The sequence below is a fragment of the Polyodon spathula genome, chromosome 2 (assembly GCF_017654505.1).
Source record: "Polyodon spathula isolate WHYD16114869_AA chromosome 2, ASM1765450v1, whole genome shotgun sequence".
NCBI lineage: Eukaryota > Metazoa > Chordata > Actinopteri > Acipenseriformes > Polyodontidae > Polyodon > Polyodon spathula.
In genome coordinates, this window is record NC_054535.1 from 92706897 (window position 1) to 92728841 (window position 21945).

Genomic DNA, 21945 nt, shown 5'->3' on the forward strand with positions numbered 1-21945 from the left:
TATATTGACCTTATTTAAACCAGTATTATAAGTTTGTAGTTGGGTGAATAACAACAAATTACAGTGTATTCTTTTAGAAACATCTAACTATGCACCCATTAAGTATAAGTATAAAACTGGTTATAAGCAGACAATCTGTTGTCTTAAATAGGTATTTAAGATAAAGATAGATGTAATGCTAAACAGCTACACACCAAAACTTATTAATTAATGCTGGAACTTTACCTATTTAAAGTTTGAAAAGAATATTGAATGAAGGACCCACATTATGAGTTGGGTGCTCTCTGTGAAATAAATTTTGCCATGACATTTAGTTACAAAAGATCAATAGGAAAATAACACTTCATCACAAGAACTCATTTTTAAAAATGCAACCTTTGTATACAGATGAAGAAAAAAAACAGTCCACATACATCAGAAAACACCCACAGGGCAGTAAAAGATGCCGTGAGTACCTGCATCTCCTTGCAGATCAAGCCCACTGGTGAACAGGAGTCACTTTATTTCAGTACTGGGCATATTGTAAAGTGGCTTTATCTATTTCTTTTGTCGCTGAAAGCTAACACCAATTGTATATACCCGTGTTAGTTTTTTATCTGACTATGCTACACATATGTATATTTAAATAACTAGTACTTACGTAGCAGTGGGTTACATGTAAATATAATATTGTTTAGCACATCTGAGGGAGCATGTTTCAATAGTCCAGACTCCAGGTTCAGTGCTACACTTAATACAATCCAGTTCAGAAGCCTCTTAACTGGTTCACGGATAAGGCCTGGAAAATGTATATGCCTTAGAGCAATGCAAATCAGAAGGTAGCAATATTAGAATGTAGGGATACGATTTGTACAGTTAACCCCTTGTGTTTGAAGCCTAGATTTTGCAGGCAGTAGTATTTATAAGATAAAATTGGTATATATGTCTGAAAGAGTTGACATCTATAAATCTATTCATGTTAGAAAAGAAAATTGTTTTTGTATTAAAACATTTAATAAAATAAAATAAAAGCTTTGTTTACATAACATAACATTATTCTTTGGTCACTGTATAACAATAGAGGCAGAATAATGTTGACTTGCCACACAACAGTGTTGTTTTGTGATTATTATTACTGTGATGTATGCGTTTGACAAATGCCTGCCTGGTTACAAATCAGTAGAGCATTGTTACTGAAAACTACAAAAGATTTAAAGTGTTCTTTAAGTTCATGGTCCTTTTATCCTCTTTTTCGGTTACTAAGTATAAAAGGATTTACTTTTCTGTTGAAGCCCAGTTCAGTCCTTGGGAGCAATGCTGTTGTGATTCACTTTTTGAAACTTGTAGAGCTCAAAGAACCACAGAATCTTCAAACAGACTCGTACTCCTTCTGCCAAGCTGTGTATTTTTCAATCAGGTTTCTTGCAGAGGGTTTTGTATGAGCAATCGCATCTAGGAAATCTGTCGTCGTCACTGTCTCCAATTTGATAATGGGCAACTCTGTTTTACCTTTAGCAACAACAACAAAAAAAATTGCAAACATGACTAGGTACAAAAATAATGCTGAGAAACAATAAATCACACTGATCTAAAGTCAGTACCATTTAACCAACACCATTTTGAAAAATGCAGTCGCAGACAAAAGTATTGGCACCCTACACTTAATATAAGATAATTTAAGAAAACATGCTAAATACAAGCATTTAGTGAACATTAGCCACTAATTCATACGACAAAGATCAAAATACACAATTTCTGGTTGTTTAACTTCATACAAAAACAAAAGTACTTAAGCAATTTCAAATATTTGTTAATGGCAAAAGTATTGGCATATTTACATTAAAAGTATGTACTAAATTAATTGAACTAATTAAAAAAAAAAAAAAAAAAAAAATATATATATATATATATATATATATATATATCTATATATATATATTATATATAATATATTGAACTTTTGGATTACATAATGGTCACGACAAAGGAGTTGGATTCATGTTTTTGAAAAGCACTCCTAGCAAACCAACAAAATAAGTGGCTGCTTAAATTTTTCATTTTTTATATATTTTTCAGTTCGGGGGGATGGTTAATCTGGGCATTATTGTTTTTTATTACTATTTGGCAAAATGTGTTTATTAAAAATTAAATACCACTGAAACACACCCATTTTCAGTTTCTATAATACACTGAATGTGCGTTTCACTAATACATATACAAACATTAACTGTGAAATCTTTATGGTCACAGGCACATTCTGGGTTTTTTGTGTGTAGGTATTTTTTTACATTTCGCCACAGTTTGCAATTCTGTTTTAAATGCAGGAATGTGCTGCCACTCAGTAGTTGGGGTGGGTTTAAAGTATTTAGAACAAATCAATGTGAGATACACAGCTGCACTGGGAAAGGCATTTATTTTTTAATGGGAAAGGGGTCGTCAACGTGAATAATTAACCATTTCCACTGCTTTTGCAGTTTTTTCCGATGTTTTTTTCATTTGTTTTTTGTATTGGGGATGCTTCACTGTTTTTAATCAGTTAAAGCCGAAAACTAGAAGCCCTAATTATAATACTATGGCTCTCCTTGTGCTCGTGCAGCTTACTTTTTTAAGGTCCCTCAAACAAAACAAAAACAAACTAAAATCTAACCCCTAAACATAACCTCCTACCCCTAAACCTAACTCAGAAAACTAACTATTTTAATATTATTTCAACACTGTTTGTTTAGTGGCCTACTGCCTACTACATCCTGAACTGAAAGGTAATATGCAATCATATTTTTACCTATTTCATAAATACATTCATAATTTCTGTATTTTCCTCACTATTTTTTCTTAAAATGACCTATTAATGCTTAATGACAGAAACATATTGCAGAATTAATGTGAGAGTTGTGTACTGTAACCACTGAATCTTCTAAATAGGTCTTCGGGAGTGTTTTTTCAGTTATTATAGATTACCGAAAACATCAAGCCCTAATTATAAGGTAAAATAGTGAAGTCTGGTTGCTTTTCACAGTTTCACTTGTGAGATGTGACTGGGAAGTGTTTGCAGAATTAACTAAATGTCCTGACATCACATGTAAAAACTGAAGATTTTTACTTTGCTCCAATGCTCCATTACTTTTTTTTTTTTAATTAACACCTATAATGTCCAAAAGATGCACTTGCTTACCTCCTTTGTGATTTTCCAGAGCATCAAAGATTTTCCTTACAGGTCTCATTGCTGCCTCCTTGCACACTAGCTTTATATCAGAGCCAGAGTAACCATCTGTTTGCTGAAAAATAATGGCCAGTTTACACACACCACGGAAAATATCATTATCATTTTCTCTCATGCATTTATGTGTATAGGGAATTATGATTTCACTTCTCAAAGCCTTGCAAAAAGAAACAACAATTACAAATTTTCACCACCATGTAGCATGTTCTATGTTTCTCACATACATAACATTTGCACATGTTTTTTTCATACCTATAGTGCTTTAATGGCCCTTTCTGAAACTATGCCGTCCATTTTTTTCTTTTATATTATATATGTTTTAAATTAGAAATTATGTATATCAGTGCCGTGAAAAAGTATTTGCCCCGTCTGATTTTCTGCATTTTTGCATATTTCTGACACTGAATGTTATCAGATCTTCAACAAAAATCTAATATTAGATAAAGGGACCCCGAGTTAATAAATAACACAGTGTTGATACTTATTTCATTTATTTATTAAAGAAAGTTATGCAACACCCAATGCCTCCGTGTGAAAAAGTAATTGCCCCCTTAGACTCAATAACTGGTTACACCACCTTTAGCAGCAATAACTGCAACCAAATGCTTCCTGTAGTTATTGATCAGTCTCTTATAGCGCCGTGGAGGAATTTTGGCCCAATCCTTCATGCACAACCGTTTCAACTGTGACATTTGTGGGTTTTCGAGCAAAAACTGCTCGTTTCAGGTCCTGCCACAACATCTCAATGTGGTTTAGGTCTGGACTTTGACTAGGCCATTCCAAAACTTTAAACTTCTTGTTCAACTATTCTGATGTAGACTTGCTTGGATCATTGTCTTGCTACATGACCCAGCTGCGCTTCAGCTTCAGCTCACGGATGGATAGCCTGACATTCTCCTGCAGAATTCTCTGATACAGAGCAGAATTCGTGGTTCCTTCATCCTTCGTCCAGGTCCTGATGAAGCAAAGCATCCCCAAATCATTACACTACCACCACCATGCTTGACCGTTGGTATGAGGTTGGTTTTCGCCAGACATAACAGGGCCCATGTTGGCCAAAAAAGTTATACTTTTGACTCATCTGTCCATAGAACATTGTTTCAGAACTCTTGAGGATCATCCAGGTGCTTTTTGGCAAACTTGAGACAAGCATTCATGTTCTTCTTAGTGAGGAGTGGTTTCCGCCTTGCTACTCTGCCATGAATCCCATTTTTGCCCAGTGTCTTTCTGATGGTGGAGTCATGAACACTGACCTTAGCCGAGGCGAGAGAGGCCTGCAGATCGCTGGATGTTGTTCTAGGGTTCTTTGTGACTTCCTGGACGATTTTACGCCTTGCTCTTGGAGAGATTTTGGCAGGATGGCCACTCCTGGGAAGATTCACTACTGTCCCAAACTTTCTCCATTTGGACAATATGGCTCTGACTGTGGTTTGGTGGAGCCCCAGAGCCTTAGAAATGGCTTTGTAACCCTTTCCAGACTGATAGGCTTCAACAACTATTTTCTGGAGGTCTTCAGGAATTTATTTTAATTGTGACATGATGTGCCTCTAGAAGCTGTGTGCTGACAACTTTACTCTGATGGTAAGGGCCAAATCTAGTCAGATTTATACTGGGCAGGGCTGGTCCAAATCAGGCCTGATTGTTAACCAAAGTATTCAAACAGCTGACCCTAATTATCCCTTTAATTGGGTTGAGTTAACTGGGTAATAACTTTTTCACACCTGAAGATTGCATGTTTGATTACCTTGCACACCAAACAAATTAAAGAAGCACCAAACTTTGGTGTCATTTTTTTCTCTCAGACTCCCTCTATATACTACTACAACCCACAAAAAGATCTGACCAAATTCGATGTGAAAAATGTGCAAAAATGCAGAAAATCAGACAGGGGGCAAATACTTTTTCACATTAGACAAAATGATTGGCACTCTACAATTGTTATACCTTAATAACAAAATGCAAAATACACTATTTCTTGTAATTTTAACAAATAATCTTTATCCAAAAACAAACATATTTCCCTGAAAATATTCGCTCATGACAAAGGTATTGGCAACCCTGCTTTACTATTTCGTGTGCCCTCCTTTTGCTTTTATTACGGCATCTTGTTGGTGAAATCTGGGCCATTTCCGTCTTGGATATTTCCTTCAGCTGAGGCAGATTGGATACACAATGTTTGGCTACAGCTTTTTTGAGATCAGTTCAAAGCATTCCTATTGAATTTAGATCTGGTGATTGCGAAGGCCAAGTGGCATATCTGGTAAAGGCACTCCAACCAGAGTGCAGGATACGCCCTGTAGCTTGGAGATCGCCAGTTCGAATCCAAACTGTGCCACTACCGAACTCGAAAGGGAGTTCCCAGGGGGACGGCGCACAATTGGCCAAGCTCTGCCCAGGGGGGGTAGGGGTTAGGTTAGCTGGGCAGTCCTTGGCTCACCTCACACCAGCAACCCATTTGGCTGACCAGGCCTGTACGCAATTCAGAACTGCGTGGTCCTCCAATGCTATACGCTGTGGATATGGCTGAACGGTAGGCTTGCAGAGAGAAACAAAGCAGACACCTGATGGCATTTGTTTTGGAGGACGCAAGTGCTTGTCTTTGTCTCTCCCGAGTTAGTTCAGGGGTTGCACAGTAAGCCAGGTTGAATAATAATTGGGAGAAAATTGGAAAATTTATAAAAACAATTGTTAAATAAATAAAGAAATAAATGGCTAATGATCACTAAATGCTTGTATAAACGTTTTCTTGAAAAATCTTACATCAAGTATAGGGTGCCAATACTTTTGTGACTGTACACACACACACACACTATAATATATATATAGAGAGAGAGAGAGGTGTGCCATTAGAACAAGAGTTCATGTCAGTAAATGTGCTCTTTACTTGTCCCAGAAGTCTGTAGTCCAGGTCAGTCCATAGCTCCACACCTCCTGTGTTACTTAGTGGGGGCAGCCAGTGTTTGATCATAGCCTGTCTTGCCTCTTTGGTTGGCAGACCCACTAAGATCCTTTTCTCTAATCTTCGCAACATAGCATGGTCTAGTTCCCTGCAAAAAAAAAAAATAAGGATAAAACAAATCACATATAATGCAATCCCCCTTCCTATTTCTTATTCTGCAAAGCCTAATACAAAGTAATCTCACATTGCATTAATACAAAAACTGCAAAGTAAGGCTGTTATAATTCAGACCCTCATAAACTGTCATAGAGCTAGATGAATGTGTAACCATGTGCTTTTATGTCCAGAAAGGTTAACTAATTGACTTCCTAACCATGGCAAATTGGAAGCCGCTAACACAAAGACAAGATCATCCGAGCGTGCCAAGCCGTCCATTTGAATCAGCAACTCTGTCTTCATTCGCCGGCTGCCTTCATGTTCCCCGCTGTGAAAACAAACAGATGCATTTGTTAAACAACTTGATTCATGGGGCTCCCAAGTGGCACATCCACTAAAGGCGCTCTGCGTGGAGTTCAGCATGCTCCTTATAGCCTGGAGATCACAGGTTCGAATGCAGGCTATGTCACTGCCGACTGTGACTGGGGGTTCCCAGAGGGCGGCGCACAATTGGCCGAGCGCCGTCCAGGTCAGGAGGGCAATCCACGGTTCACTGCACACTGGTAGGGCGCCTGCTCGTTTGCAGTGGAGCCATCAAGATCTGTGTTGTACTCCGGTACTATGGGTCGCTGTGGATCCACAGTGTGAAAAATGACAGCTTTGCAGGAACATGTTTTGGAGGACGTGTGTTTCTGCCTCCATTTCCAGAGTCACTGGGGGGTTGCAGCGGTGAACCAGGATTAATAATAACACAACTGTCTATTCCAAAATGGGGAGAAAACTGGGGTAAAAATCATTGGCAACAACTAAATTTATACAAAAAAAAAAAAAAAAACTTGATTCAAGTGAGGGACAAGTGAAAATGCTTGTGATTTCAGTATTTAGCATGATGTGACTGAAAAGAGAATATAGATTCCAAGAAAGACAAAATACAGTTGAGATAATTACAAAGGTTAACAAACCGTTATTGTAAATAAGTAGGAATCGTAATTATACATTTAAATGAAAAGACCAATACTGGTAACACATAGTGGTGTCACAAGTAAGCACAGCATGAGAAAAGACTACATAAGCAAAATAGGCACTGTGGTTTGAAGCTACATCTACCTTTATTAACTTTTATTAATACTTATGAAATACATTTATTTTGTGATACAGGTTAGGTGAGTGTTCTTGTCTAACTCTCAACCATGACTATGAAAAAAAAAAAACATTTTTTACATATCGTTTTTGTTGTTGTTGCGGTTTAGCAATAGGCCTCTCTGATGCATAAACTATAGTGCGTGAACAATGCCAAAAACCTAAAGGTACTGTCTGTCGTGGCTGACAGGACTTCAGTATCTAGCAGTAAAATATGTGTTTCAACTACTATCCTACCCAGTTACAGTTATTAGTAAAGAAAAATAACTATATGACTAAAAACATTCATAGAAAACCATAGCTTTGAACTATTCCAAACTTGAGCTCACTGTAGTGACATTCCAGGAAGCCAGGAAATCAAAGCTAATCAAAATTGACTGAATGACTTTGGGATATGAATGACTTGGTTCCCATTTTCTGGTATTACTATCAGAACTGTAAAAGGGTCTTACCCTGGGCCTGTTCCTCTGTGGCTCATTACTGATTCCAACTCATCCAAGAAAATAGTAGAAGGGGCGTGGTACCTTGCAAGATCAAACAAAACCTGAGCAAAGAGGGGAAAACCACACTTTAAATAATCTGATTCATAATGTTTATTTTTTTTTTTTGTTGGGACTGGCAGCACTGTAGACTAAAGTCCTAAGAGCTAGACAAGCAGAGACAGCTGTAATCATTAATGTAAACTTGCCGCCCAACTAGGCATGACTCATGACTTCAGTGCCCATATCCATCCAGTTCTTGTGCAGCGATGGTGCCTAGTGCCAGTTTGTGAACTGCTAGGGGTTTCCAGACAACTTACCCGAACCAGCTTTTCTGAATCCCCTCTCCATTTGCTGACAATGCTGGATGCTGAAATATTGAAAAATGTCGTGTTGCACTCCGTTGCAACAGCCTTAGCAAGCAGTGTTTTGCCAGTCCCTAAAACGGAAAGGAAAACTATTAAAATCTGTGGGTGTATAATAGCATTAGCCCCTTATAAAGACTTAATTGATCCTTGTGCATGATGGATAGAGGACATGTTAAGGGTGGGCTGTAATGTATTGTAAATTCAAAGATGGTCTCTTCAAAAATGAATACAAGCCAATCCATCTACAGCAGGTTTATGAAGTATGTTATATTTAAATGCTTAACTGTAGGTCATAAAGTATTTTTTTTTTTTAAATAATTATAAATAGAAGGATTCAGCATTACCAGTCTTTAACGGACTGGTTAAGACTACTATAAAAACAAGGTGCGTTACTTTTACCATGTGTGACCTGGGCTCTTCCAATATAAAATGATAATGTAGTACATTTAAAAGTTCTGTAGTATTGCATTAATTAACCTCTACTTGCCTGGAGGTCCATAGAGCAATAGCCCTTTCCAAGGAGAAAGAATCCCAGTAAATAGCTGGGGGTACTGTAAAATTAAAAATATGATACACTTTAAGGCAGGAACTTGAGTATGACATTACCACCAGTAGATATCTGGAAGTCTAAATGTAAGTTTACAGCATTGGGTCTGATTTTCAAATGATTATTGTGAGTAAAGTACTAAATTTTTTCCAAATACCTGGTGTTTATTTAGATGGTTAACATAGATCTTATTATCTAGTATGAGATCATCTGTATTCATGTTTTAGAAAATAAGGTCCTTTCTGTCTAGGGCTGCACTACAATACAAGCCCTAAAAGGGGACTGAGATGCTCTCGTCATCATCACCAGTTCAAAATAATAATGCACATTAATTGTACTTAACTAAATGGAAGAGGACATAAGCAAGTGACTTCATTCAAAATGTGTAGAAATCCACTGTACTGTATCATTAATAAAGTTGAGGTTCAGTTAGCCATTTTGATCTTACCACCATCAAAAATGTATGAGGCCAAATAAATAACACCAAAGAAAACGTTGTCATTTGTATCCAAGGGCTGAGCCACACATCTTTATTCCTGATCATTCAAACTACACAATCTAGAGAAGATGCACTACCCTGGATCTGAGAATGACACTGGTATGGATTTAATGTCACCTTGAAGATATTACCTGTGTTTCCTTCCTTATAGCTCTCAGCAGAAATGCACTTATGATTGAACATCACAAAGAACTGCAATGCCACAGAATTTGCTATCACAGTACCTTAATAGGATACAAGACAGCTTCTTTGACTAATCGCTTGCCTGCATCAAGTCCAATAATGTCATCCCATCTCACATTTGGATTGTGCAAATATATATCCTTTAAAAGAAGACAACATGCTGATAGTTTTAACATTATACCACCATAACAAAGATGAATTGGTTTGACAGCAGAAGCAGACGTGGCAAACGTGTGTTCACCCCTCTAAAAACTTGGAATCGGATTCATAATACGTAACATCCTATGTACACTTTCAAAACATGACTTTAAACAAATGCTTTACTCACTGTAATGTCACAGTTATATTACATTGCTGGCTAGTGAACTACTAGTTTTATTTGGTAAGGTTGAAAGCAGTTATGTGACTACAGATGTTTGCAAGCACACTTTTCTATAAAGTCTCTGCAGAAAACCGTCAATAAGGTTTAAAAAGTCTGTCTTCCTTCACATGGCATGTTACCGCGCTTCGGTTCAATCTGTTTCTGAAACATTTTCAGTGCATTTCTTACCCTGCTTATTACAGATGCCAATTCTCTCATTTCACTGTTCATTCCACTAAAGGCACTGAGAGGTTTAATAAGACGTTCCTATAGAAAGTAGAAACAAATACAAAAAAGTATCCAGTAAAGCGTCACAATAAACTCTGTTCAGACATCGTAAATCATCTGCAGTTGTAGGCTTTAGATTAAACATAGCTAAATAAACTTGATTCTTTGATATGTCACACACATTAATTTTGCCACTGGTTCAAAGTGGTTAATTTAGAACACCATGCCAAACCTGGAATTTACTAGATAGGTAGAAACTTTGGAAAGATTAACAGAAGCTTCTCCTAACACATATTTTTATGGATTTAAATGTCTACCTATATATAAAATAAATTAAAAAGAGAGGTAACACATAATGTTTTAACAATCTACTCACATCCACCACCAAAAAACAAAACAGCAGTTCTATATTTGCTACCTAATTATTCTATTAGGTTTTAGATAATATATTGAATAAAAGAATATTTTTTAAAACCTACAGAAGGATCTGGGTTACAGTTTAAGCCGTTTACATCGTTTGAAGCTCCTTTAATTGCATCTTGGATCAATCCACGGAAGTCAATCACTTGGCCCTGTGTAAATAAGACAGCGCGTCAATGAGGTTCAGCTCCTTGAGTAAAGCCAGTGGAAGACAACACATTTTTATTATACAGCAATTCGTTACACACGACTCATAATATTCTCATGGCGTAAAGTTTAACTGGCAGTGGACCTAGAAACGTGTCTTCTAGATTATTAAATGGCTCCCTTCATACACCAAGGTCATAAAAAAAAATTAACAACAATATTTATAATGTGCATGCAAGTCTCTTTTGTGTATTTTTGATTAAAAAAAAAGTATATTGACATGTGGTAGCCTATTCTAATAATAGTTTACCATATTGGTATTTTCAATGATCACACTCTTACATATCTGTATATGTAATGTGTTAATGTGACAAAGTGACAGATGTAAGGTGACAGATTTTGTTTTTTGAACCAAACAGGTGATGTCTGTGTACAGAAACATTTATAATACACCTTACCTTTTTTATTTGTGTTCCCTCCCCTCCGCCACTCCTAGTGAGAGATGACACATTTAAACCAAACTCTGCTGTTTCTGGAGGGGTTGAACAGCCGTTCTCCTACAAGATTAATACACTATTTACGGTTTAAATGAAGGAAACATTTTTTTAGCATAAAAAGGTAGTAATAATGTGCACAGTATGGTAAACTGTATCAATCGCCAGACACTTGACAGACAAAACCTTTTCTTTTCTCTTGATTCTAGAAGTAACATATACCACTGTACTCAATAATCTGACACAAATGGGTACAAATGCAATCAATTTTCAAAAAAGTCAGTTAGGTGTTTAAGTGTCTGAACTTAATTAAATGTATATGTAACAACTGTTAACTAGAGGCTTAAATTATTGTTTGGCAAAAAGCAATACTTATTATTATAAAAACTATTTATTGGGGTAAAGAATTTAATAACAACCGTAATCTTATATATTATAAAATATTTATTAGTATATTTCATATATATATATATATATATATATATATATATATATATATATATATATATATATATATATATATATATATATATATATATATATATATATATATATATATATATATATATATATATTTTTTTTTTTTTTTTTTTTCACTTGTGAATATTTTGTGAACATTTGTCACGTTTACAGCTTATTTTACCTTTGGAGCAATATCTGAGCAAGCCTGAAATTTATATACTGACAAATGAGTCCAATACAAAAATTACCACTAGGGATGTACTGGTAATTTCTTTCCACATGAAACAGTGACTCTGTTTATTTGGATATTTTTCATTGCAATTTTAACAAACTCACTGTTTAATTGATGGAAGAAATCTCTGATACACACCTCTTGGGGTCCCTTTCTATACTGGCCTCATTGTAGATGTTCTACCTTGCTCAGAGATAGAATATGCTGATGACCTTATTAAACATTACAAATACCAGTAAGTGCAGAAACAGTAAAATACCACATCAAATTACATAAAAAGATATGTGAATTTACAGCTGTGAATTAGGGAAAGGGTGGTTTCAGAGATGCACTACTTTGACCACTGTAAGAATCTGCCTTGGATTCTCAACTGGTATCATTTGTGTCTGAATATCTTTAATATTTAACCTAGGGTCCTACCAATCACCTGTTTTGGGCTTTCTCTAACAGCTGTTCTTTTTCCAGTAGTTTTTGATGGAGGACGTTGAGTGCCCTGGGGCTGATTTATCCTGGGAAGAGTCTGGTAGTTACAGCTGGGGGTTCTGAAATATAATATAAAATGGAAAAAATAATTGATTCCTGAAGGAACTATGATGTCATGTTAAAATGATCATCTCAAAGGGTGTTTCCTGTAAAATATAACAAAAACAATATTTTGAAAGAAATGTCATCATTTTTAAATCTATTGCTTCCTGGGCTACAAGAGTTTAAACATGTCATTTATAGTCTTCTACTAGGAGCACTCCTACACTGATCGCAGAGTGGCATAGGGGCTAACAGGCTTTAAAACAGAATTCATTACGCTTTAGTCCAATTCAACATTTGCACCACTTGGTTCTAAAGGAAAATAAAAACTAGTAATAAAAAATAAGCTAGAAAAACAAAGCTGTATTCTACATCTGTTCAATGTGAGAAAAGAAAATATATATATTACCTCTTTAGTTTTCCCCCACTTCTTGGGTGCTTCTTTTCTCCTAAAAAGTTTAAAAGGTTTGATGAAGACTCAAATACAGTTAAACAGTACTGATACAGCACTAACTAGATGCTAGCCTTGTATGTTTCTGATCATTCCAACCAATTAAAGTAGTTGGATCACTTCACTGTTGCAAATATATGTTCAGTCATATCAATACAACCCAATGGAAAGAGTTGTATTGTATATAAGGCCCTTTTTATTTTATTGTGCTACATGTTCCCATGTGTTGCTACAACTGTTTATGTAAGGTGTGTGTATTGTTTTATTTTTATTTATTTTTTTACATTTTGACCACTTTTTTTACTTTTAAATTGCATTCCTTGCCTCAAAATGGCTTCCCACGTGGACATCTCAGAACTACATTTCCCATCACCTTCCTGCTCACATATGTAACTGAGATGGATTTACCAGTGAACAAGAGGATGATAGGAAATGTAGTTGTGAGAGGTCCATGCAGGGATTTTAAGTTTCAAAAAGCAAATTAAGAGGGGGGGGGGGGGGGGGGGTTTAACAATTTAGAATTGTGTGGACTTTAATTTCTAGGTTGATTCTCATACTAGACTAGTCAAACACAGTACATACCAGATTCCGCTGCCTTTTTAGTAAGCTTTGGGTACCGTTGAAATTTAATGAAGTAGTAGCTCTCATACTCTAACAGGATTGTCTCCAAGTCTATGTTGTCACAAACTTCAAAACAACGCAAACCTAAATTGGTTTCTTGTTCAAGGGCATTGGCAGCATCCATATATCTGTGATGAAAAAAAAAAAAAAAAATATATATATATATATATATATATATATATATATATATATATATCTAGCAGATACATATATATTGATACAGTCGTCTACAGTGGTCAGAATGGTGCCAATGTTCGCTGAGCTGCTCCGACTTCTAAGACAACAATCCAAATCTTTGCAAATTCCACCATCTAATCCTTTCACACTTGGAGCTACGAAGTTCGTAACCCATAATTAACACCTTAACAATTTGGCTCTGCTGTGTTTTACAAAGCAGCTTCGAAAGATTGGGTTTAGCTGTTATGCAGTTTGTTTCTCTCAATATATTTTTCTATTGTGCTGATATTAATGTCCTACATTATGATCTTTGAAATGTTGTGGGTTTAGCTTAGCATTGACTGAGCTAAACGTTTTTTTTTTTTTAAATATAAAGTATATGTTACAGTAGTTAAGTATCGTAATGTACTGTGGCAACCACATCTGAGTTAATACAGTACCTACCCTTCCTGTGTCATGTAGTGGAGAATCAGAACTAGCAGATTCTTTCGCCTGGCTTCTGCTCTCATTTCATCCTTCAAAGCAAATAAAGCACACTCTTTAAGTGTCACAGAACATTAACTATACAGGTCAATTACATTCGCAAGCTTATCCAGAACTGCAATTATTTACTGATACACAATAAATACCTTTTTTTATTTAAAACAAAACAGTATTTGATAACAGATAGTGGCCTAATAATAAGTGTTCTGGAGTAACACTTTAAATAAGAACATATGAAAGTTTACAAACGAGTGGAGGCCATTTGGCCCATCTTGCTCGTTTGGTTGTTAGTAGCTTATTGATACAGTCGTTACAATACAGTACTATTTATTACTCTCTACTTAGACTTATCTTTTTTGATCTACGCAATCAATTTGTGTCAATGCCTCATGCTACTGATCATGCCTTTTCCCCTGGCAACTTGTGTCTGCTAAAATACCACGTGACTCCCATTGATCTCCAAGGCAACGTGAGACTCCACATTCACAACAAATGAAAACAGTTAGCAGCAATATAAACAAATGCATTTTCTATTAATAATATAGAGTTTTTAAAGTTCACACAACCCTGTGTTTATGTGCTACTGTGGTCAGCGATTTACCAGAGTCTCCGTGGAATAACAGCTCCTAAATATGCTAACACTAGAATACATTGTTTATTAACTACAAAGTAAAAATCCATTTAATTCACTTAAGAAAACACATTCTTTTCACGTGTCTGCAAATGCGTTAGTGATATATGTACGGTAGTTAAAACAAAGACACTACTCTTTATTTTATCCGATGCAATGCCTATGTGTTTATTCAGACAAGAAATAAAATGTACCAGCGGTACTACTGCTTACTCACCGCCTCTCTCGCTTGGTTGGCTGTTTTCATTGCTTGATAGGAAAGCTCCATAGTCATTTTTCCCTTTTTGAATTTACATTAAATACCTTATCATAATTCGAAATGTAGCAGGAGAAAACTTGCCGCAATCAGATTTTTTTTTTCTTGGTTTGGTACGTAGCCTTTTGTATGCATCAGAGTTACGCATATTCCACTGTTGGAACTACTACGCTTGAGTTATTTGCGTACGCACACAATAACACTTGTAAAGGAACACTGTTAGTCGGTTACTAACCAATGACCAACTACGCACTTAATAACATTACCTGTGGACGGAAAACCATTTGAATGCAGCACTGCCATCTAGTGAAAATCAAGCACGCCGAGTCACAAATACGCGTGTCTTGTACAAGTACAATCCTAACTGTGGTAATTGCTTTAGAAATTGTTATTTTTATTTTATTTTTTTTCAAATATTTTGGTGTTCCCATTAACGATATCTTTACTATATATATATATATATATATATATATATATATATATATATATATATATATATATATATAAACTTTAAATACGGCAACATATGTTTATTAAGCATGTTGAGACTACCAATTACAATACAAGGTTTACACAGCACGAAAAAAGTTTATTACGAGTCATTACACATTACCATTATTCTAATTAAATATATTGCTAAAAAAATATATTTTTTGAAATTTCAAAATTTGTCCCACATTTCATTTATATAACACATTACCGTAACATAGCGAACATAGTGTAGAAATAAGTATTTGTTGTTTGACCAGAATGAGTCTCCCAAATATTAAGTACATACTTGCTTTAGTTTTGAGTTTAGTTTAGATTTGGAAATTAATATAAATTAATATGGGGTGACACATAGGTATTGTTGAAATAAACTAGTTTTTTTTTTTTTTTTTTTTTTTTGCATTAAAGCCAGCCCATAAAAAGAGTACTACACTTGAGTAATCTTTGAGGGTGTGTATTATTATTTTCTAAGATATTTAAATATTTTGCAGTCTGTAGTGGGGTTTTAGAAAACAGGGTTTGTAACATTTGTAACATGCAGACAAAATAATATGATTGGTTTACATGTCGGCTTTTGCCAGTAAGTTTATTTCAGTTATCCAGCTTGTCACATATAAACATGTCCTGACCGCCTAAAAATGATTTGGCTCAGTGGACATGTGTATACTTCAAAACAGTGCCATAATCAACTATTTTCATTTTAGCGTTCCTTTAAATTTGACAGGACAGAAAAAAGGGAACACATTTCAGAAAAGCTGCAACCTTCCCTGCCCCCCATACAATTTCTTAATTAAAGAGTTAACCTTTTACTTTCGCTCCATATTTCATGGTTATTGCAGTTTTAGTGCTGGCAGTAACTGCACCAATGTTTCTATTGGAATAAGGCAGCCCATTGCAGTGCCTTGACAAATTTTAAACATTTTTTTTTTTTTCCCCTTGAGTAATTGATCAGATTGATGAAACTGTGCTTAAAATCCAGGGGGATTTGATTTTAATATACACTTGAAAATATACACAGGGCTTATGAAAGTGACCATCTTTACCGTACAAGACCATACATAGATGCTTCCTGTCTATCTAGCCATCTACCCTTGCTAGACATTTTCAAGGTCTGCGGTAATTTCAGGGTTCATCAGATGAGCACCACTAATGTTTTGTGTTTTTTCCCCGTAACATATTTGTTGAAAGCCAACATATTTCATAATAAACTTTCCTCTAAACCTATAATTACTGTGTGTTTAGTGTTATAATTCTAAATATGTATGAGAGGAACTTAGGGATAACTGCGCTGCCGTTGGGATTTCCCACATTGCTAAAGGACCATCCCAGAGCAACCCTTCTCGTGGGTTAGTTTCCATGCACACTGAATGAAGAATTGTGTGAATTGTTATTTAACACCATGATACAGATTTAATTTGTTTCTAAATCTTAACCCAGGAAGCCAGAAGTAAAACCACATTAATGCACTACCCACTGGAAGTAATACAAATATTTTATTAGCATCACTTTATTTGCAAAACATTACAATTTTGATTTATGTAGAACAAGTCTGATGCATTATTCAATCATCTTTCAAACTGTTACTGGGAAGTAATACTTTAACATATACTAATAGAGACAAAAATACATTGATTAAAATTAGTAAAAATGTTACCAGTTATGTTATTAAAGCAACCCAGAAATGCTCAGGGTCCAGAACATAAAGTATGTTGCATGGCCAAAGTATAAATGTTAGATGAAAATACACAGTAAATATTTCCACATACACAACTTATAACTGAACTGAGTTCACCCAGTTTTATGTTTTGGATATGCCAGATATTCCACATTCAACATTTTTAATTGAATAACTAAATTAACTAAAACTTCAAATTTTAAAAAATGAAGCTGTAAACATTCTTAATTTGTATTTAAATGTATCGTTTGGCAGAGTAGGGTGTTCATCATACTACCCTTGAAAACAATCAGACTGCCCATGTTTGTCTACAAAATGCGCAGATCCCAAGAATACCAGTAGTTATCATACACATTGCAAACCACTGTCTGCTAGAAACTTAATTTTACCACAGAGTCTCAGTTAGCAATGTATTCGCTTGTAGCAGCACTCCTTTCACATAAACCCGAACCGTGTAAAACAAAGTGAGGAAGTCCTGAGTGCTAAAGACTGTATCAGCTAGTGCAAATCCTAATGTGGAAGGAATGAATCCTCGGCCATATTCCACCATCCAGGTACCAGCACTCCACTGGACTGATGTAGCTTTACCTACTGCATGAACAACAGTATCACCTGTAGGGACAAAAAGGAATTCAATAGCATGAGATTCTGCTGAGCATCCCTGCTTCTGGCTCACTAAGTCTTCAAAACTCATGTTCACTTGTGTATATTATTGTATGTTTTATGCAGTTTGCCAGTCATAAGCATTTACTTATGTGCAGTTCCACCCCTTTATGGACTTTAACACTGGTGTAAAACCTTGTCTGGATAACTCCTACTTGAAAGCTAGTTTTGAATTAATTAAAATTATTATTTTTATTATTACTGTAGATGTGCTCTCATGCAGAATGTCTGTCACAGAAACTTACTCTGAATACACTCAGCAGGTACGTTCCTGCAACCTGACTTCACAGGTCCAGCACCTCTCAATAAAAACACATTAAAATAGTGTTTGTAAATTCCTGTGAATTCCAATGCATTTCCTGTTGTTCCAGTGGTGATCCACTTGAATTCATTGTGCATTTTAAAAATTATCTTTAGGACTAAAAAAAAAAAAAAAAACTTACAAAAATAACAAAAAAAATATTCAGATGTTACTCTTATGCAACCCCATGAAACTCATATGAATTAAAGTGTTATCATAACACTTACCTGGATAATAAACTTCACTTTTTGTCGTCCCCTCTTTCCACTGTCTGAAAGTACCAGAGATAATGGTGTCAGAGATTTCAGCCCAGTAGCGACCTGGAAATTAATGACCTCATTAATTTGTAAGTCATGTATTTTTCCCCAATATACAGCGCCTATAGAAAGTCTACACCACTTGAACTTTTTTCACATTTTGTTGTGTCAGTGCCTCAGTGTTTCATGCATTTAAATGAGGTTTTTTTTTCCCACTTATCTACAAACCATACTCCACACTGTTAAGGGGAAAAAGTTTTTATTGAGGAAAAAATTACATTTTAAAAATATAAAACTGAAAGATCATAATTGGATAAGTCTCCACCCCTCTGAGTTAATACTTGGTGGACGCACCTTTGGCAGCAATTACAGCTGTGAGTGTGTTGGGACAGGTCTCTACCAACATTGTACACCTTGACCAATCTTCTTTACAAAACTGTTTAAGCTCTATCAAGTACCTTGCGGAGCGTTGATAGACAGCAATCTTCAAGTCACGCCACAAATTTTCAATTGGATTTAGGTCGCAGCTCTGACTAGGCCACTCAAGGACATTTACCAGTGTAGCTTTCGCTGTGTGTTTTGGGTCGTTGTCATGCTGAAAGGTGAACTTCCGTCCCAGTTTCAGCTTTCTTGCAGAGGGCAGCAGGTTTTCCTCAAGGACCTCTCTGTACTTTGCACCATTCATTTTCCCTTCTATCCTGACAAGTGCCCTAGTCCCTGACGAGGAGAAACATCCCCATAATATGATGCTGCCACCACCATGCTTCACAGTAGGGATAGTGTTCTTTGGGTGATGCACTGTGTTGGGTTTGCGCCAAACATAATTCTTTGCAATAGGCCAAAAAGTTCCATTTTAGTTTCGTCAGCCCACAAAACTTTATGCCACATGGCTACAAAATCTAGGTGTTTTTTTGCATACTTCAAACGGATTCAAGGTGGGCTTTCTTGAGTAATGGCTTCCTTCTTGCCACCCTACCATACAGGCCAGATTTGTGGAGTGCTTGGGATATTGTTGTTACACACACACTTTGACCAGTCTTGGCCATAAATGCCTGTAGCTCTTGCAAAGTTGCCATTGGCCTCTTGGTAGCCTCACTGATCAGTCTCCTTCTTGCTTTGTCATCCAGTTTGGAGGGACGCCCTGATCTAGGCAGGGTCTTGGTGATGCCTTACACCTTCTACTTCTTAATAACTCCTGAATGTGTCTAAGACTTTTGCACAGCAGTGTACATTTTTACATTCTAAATTTGCGATTTTCTACAACAGGAAAAAAACTTGTAAACAGATGCATTTTCCTAAATGAACAAAATGTTACAGAAAAATATTTAAGGATAATTTGTTTAAAAATGTAGAAAACCCTCAATTTACTGTAAACAGTTCTGCAGTCTGACATAGTAATCAAGTTTTCCCCAACCAGTATTATGTATATAATTTTTAAATATCTATTTATCAATTTACACATTGGTCCTTTTAACCCATTTTAAATTTATAAAACACAAGTGATCTTCCCCATGTTTTAAAATCAATGTCTTAAGTGGGAATGCCAAAACAAAATCATATTATTAAAATAAATGCAAAGAGCACTATTATTTGAACCCAATATAATCCAGAAAGGGCCATATAAGGAGCGCTTCTGCTTTATTCTAGAGACCAGATATTTTGTCAGCTCTTGGGGAACCCGGCCATTAATAAATCTGTTTGAGAAGCAGCCTCTGGCAGCCCTACCTGAATGACCGCCAGTGTCCACTGCAGTTCCAAAAAGCAAGACGTATTCTGTGAGGGAAGCATGGAGCAGACACATGGAGCCCATCCAACCACCAGCATTTACAAATACCCATTGCAGGTCCTCATCTGGAAGTATATGGCCAGGATACTTCTTCCTCAACTCCACCACAACTTTGGAGAAAGCCATCTCATGATCCAGTCCTATTAAAATACGGAAATTTTGGAGTGAATTAAATGGGGGCTCATAAAAGACCTGGCCACTTCCACTGAAAACTGATTCAATTATAAGGTTGTGCTCATTTATAAAGCAGTGCATACAACCCAAAGCACAAGTAAGCATTTATCGATCATTTTAAATCACAGTATTTAGCAGTGATACCTGACTCTGATGGACTGCAACGACTACTCAGCTAATTATCATATTGATTGAAGTCGGAAACAATTCAGTACAGCATCTGAATACAACAGCAGCGTGCACATGTTTCCCCCAAGGGCTCTTGCAGCAGACCCTTTAATGACTAGAAGAAAAAAAAAAAAAAAAAGCTATGTACGTTTACTTTAACTGATAATAGTCTGGTGAAAACCGGTGCAAAACCGAAGCAATTATCGTTATCATCCGGTATTGTGTGCGTGGACACGATATGGGTCCTTATTTATTTATTTTTTTAAGTACTAAAAAGAACAGAAAGCCCCAACAAATGTTTTCAGTCAGTTTATACACATTTAATTTTTTTTTCACATCTTGGTTTCACAAAGGAGATCTTGGTTTCACTTTCACTTCTGCCAGCAAGTATTGAATTGAAAGGTCAAAACAATCATAAAATGCACAACTGATTTTTTAAAATTGTTTTTATCTGACTTTATTTAAGTAGTTACGATCTGCTGTGTACATCGCCTGTGTTGGGAAACACATTTAAATTTTGACAGAATTAAAACGATTAAATCTTTTAAACTGAAACACAGATTGCCACTTTACTTAATGTTAACAGATTTTAATAGTCGACTTGTTTAGCATTGTCCTAACTGACAAAACTTAGTTGCACCACTACTGCCACTTTGTACAGAGACGTCATTTTCCACTGTAGCAAAAATGTGATACAGTACTGTTATAACTTGGTTTGAAAAACTAAACATTGTGAGATTAGGCTACCACTCAACACCGTGTTAAAAACTGTGTTAAGTTTCTGTGTTATTTAAATGCCGACCATATTAAAATTAGCCCATAATCTAAACGTGTTAATTAAATACTTGCCTGCATACTGCTTGGCCAGCTTTGCAACATCGTCCTTGTTGAACACATACTGTTTGTTCCCCAACCAGTACTGCATGTACAGAACAAGCAATGTCAGCACTCCGAGCACCACCACGAGTTTTAACACTTTTGAAATAAAAGTCATGGCTGCAACTAAGACAAGTCACGTGTAAACAGCGAGGGAGCGGTAATTAATCAAAAGTATAAACCCTTTAAGTATCACAAAAGCCTACTTCTTCAGTCTAAACATTGAGCAATATTTCAGTAACCCTCTACACGCCGACTGGCGCTGAAGCATGATTCAAGACTGATTTCTAAAACCACCAATAGCGGGGAGCTCGTGTGAAGGTTCTTTCAATGGTAGCGCCCTGAACCTGATGCGACAACTTTCCTTCCTGGTTGGAAGGCCAAACAAATTATTTCCCGAAGTTGAAACAGCTTTAGCTCAAATGCTTAAAAACTGCACTGTTCCACGTTTGACTTCATAATGTAGTTTATCCCAAAACCTCTTGTTGACAGTCCAGTTTGCTAACATTCCCCAAATGTAGATCTAGCTGTAGAGACCCCCCTCCCCCTTTAAATCTATAGGTTATATTACATTAGGAGTGACAAAGTTTACTATCAA

At 36.0% G+C, this 21945-nt stretch overlaps 2 protein-coding genes across 3 annotated transcripts; both read right to left on the bottom strand.

Moving 5' to 3' along the window:
• Positions 1-346: 346 nt before the first annotated feature.
• Positions 347-15161, bottom strand: LOC121303875 (katanin p60 ATPase-containing subunit A-like 2). 2 transcript variants are annotated; one of them, XM_041234734.1, is made up of 16 exons: positions 14920-15161; positions 14033-14103; positions 13496-13539; positions 12749-12788; positions 12242-12356; positions 11085-11183; positions 10539-10631; positions 10021-10098; positions 9512-9610; positions 8729-8792; positions 8194-8312; positions 7847-7938; positions 6472-6582; positions 6084-6246; positions 3152-3254; positions 347-1488 (listed from the first exon to the last, which is right to left on the bottom strand). In XM_041234734.1, the coding sequence occupies exons 1-16, from the start codon at positions 14974-14976 to the stop codon at positions 1349-1351; spliced, it is 1488 nt and encodes a 495-aa protein (XP_041090668.1). In that variant the 5' UTR covers positions 14977-15161; the 3' UTR covers positions 347-1348. The 2 variants fall into 2 exon arrangements, with proteins under 2 accessions (XP_041090668.1, XP_041090658.1); XM_041234724.1 differs by having other exon boundaries at positions 13373-13539.
• A 1777-nt stretch (positions 15162-16938) lies between these two features.
• LOC121303887 (sigma non-opioid intracellular receptor 1-like) lies at positions 16939-21693 on the bottom strand. Its single transcript, XM_041234745.1, has 4 exons — positions 21321-21693; positions 20069-20269; positions 18314-18406; positions 16939-17734 (listed from the first exon to the last, which is right to left on the bottom strand). Exons 1-4 carry the CDS (start codon positions 21463-21465, stop codon positions 17508-17510), a joined length of 666 nt encoding a protein of 221 aa, XP_041090679.1. The 5' UTR covers positions 21466-21693; the 3' UTR covers positions 16939-17507.
• Between the last annotated feature and the right edge of the window lie 252 nt (positions 21694-21945).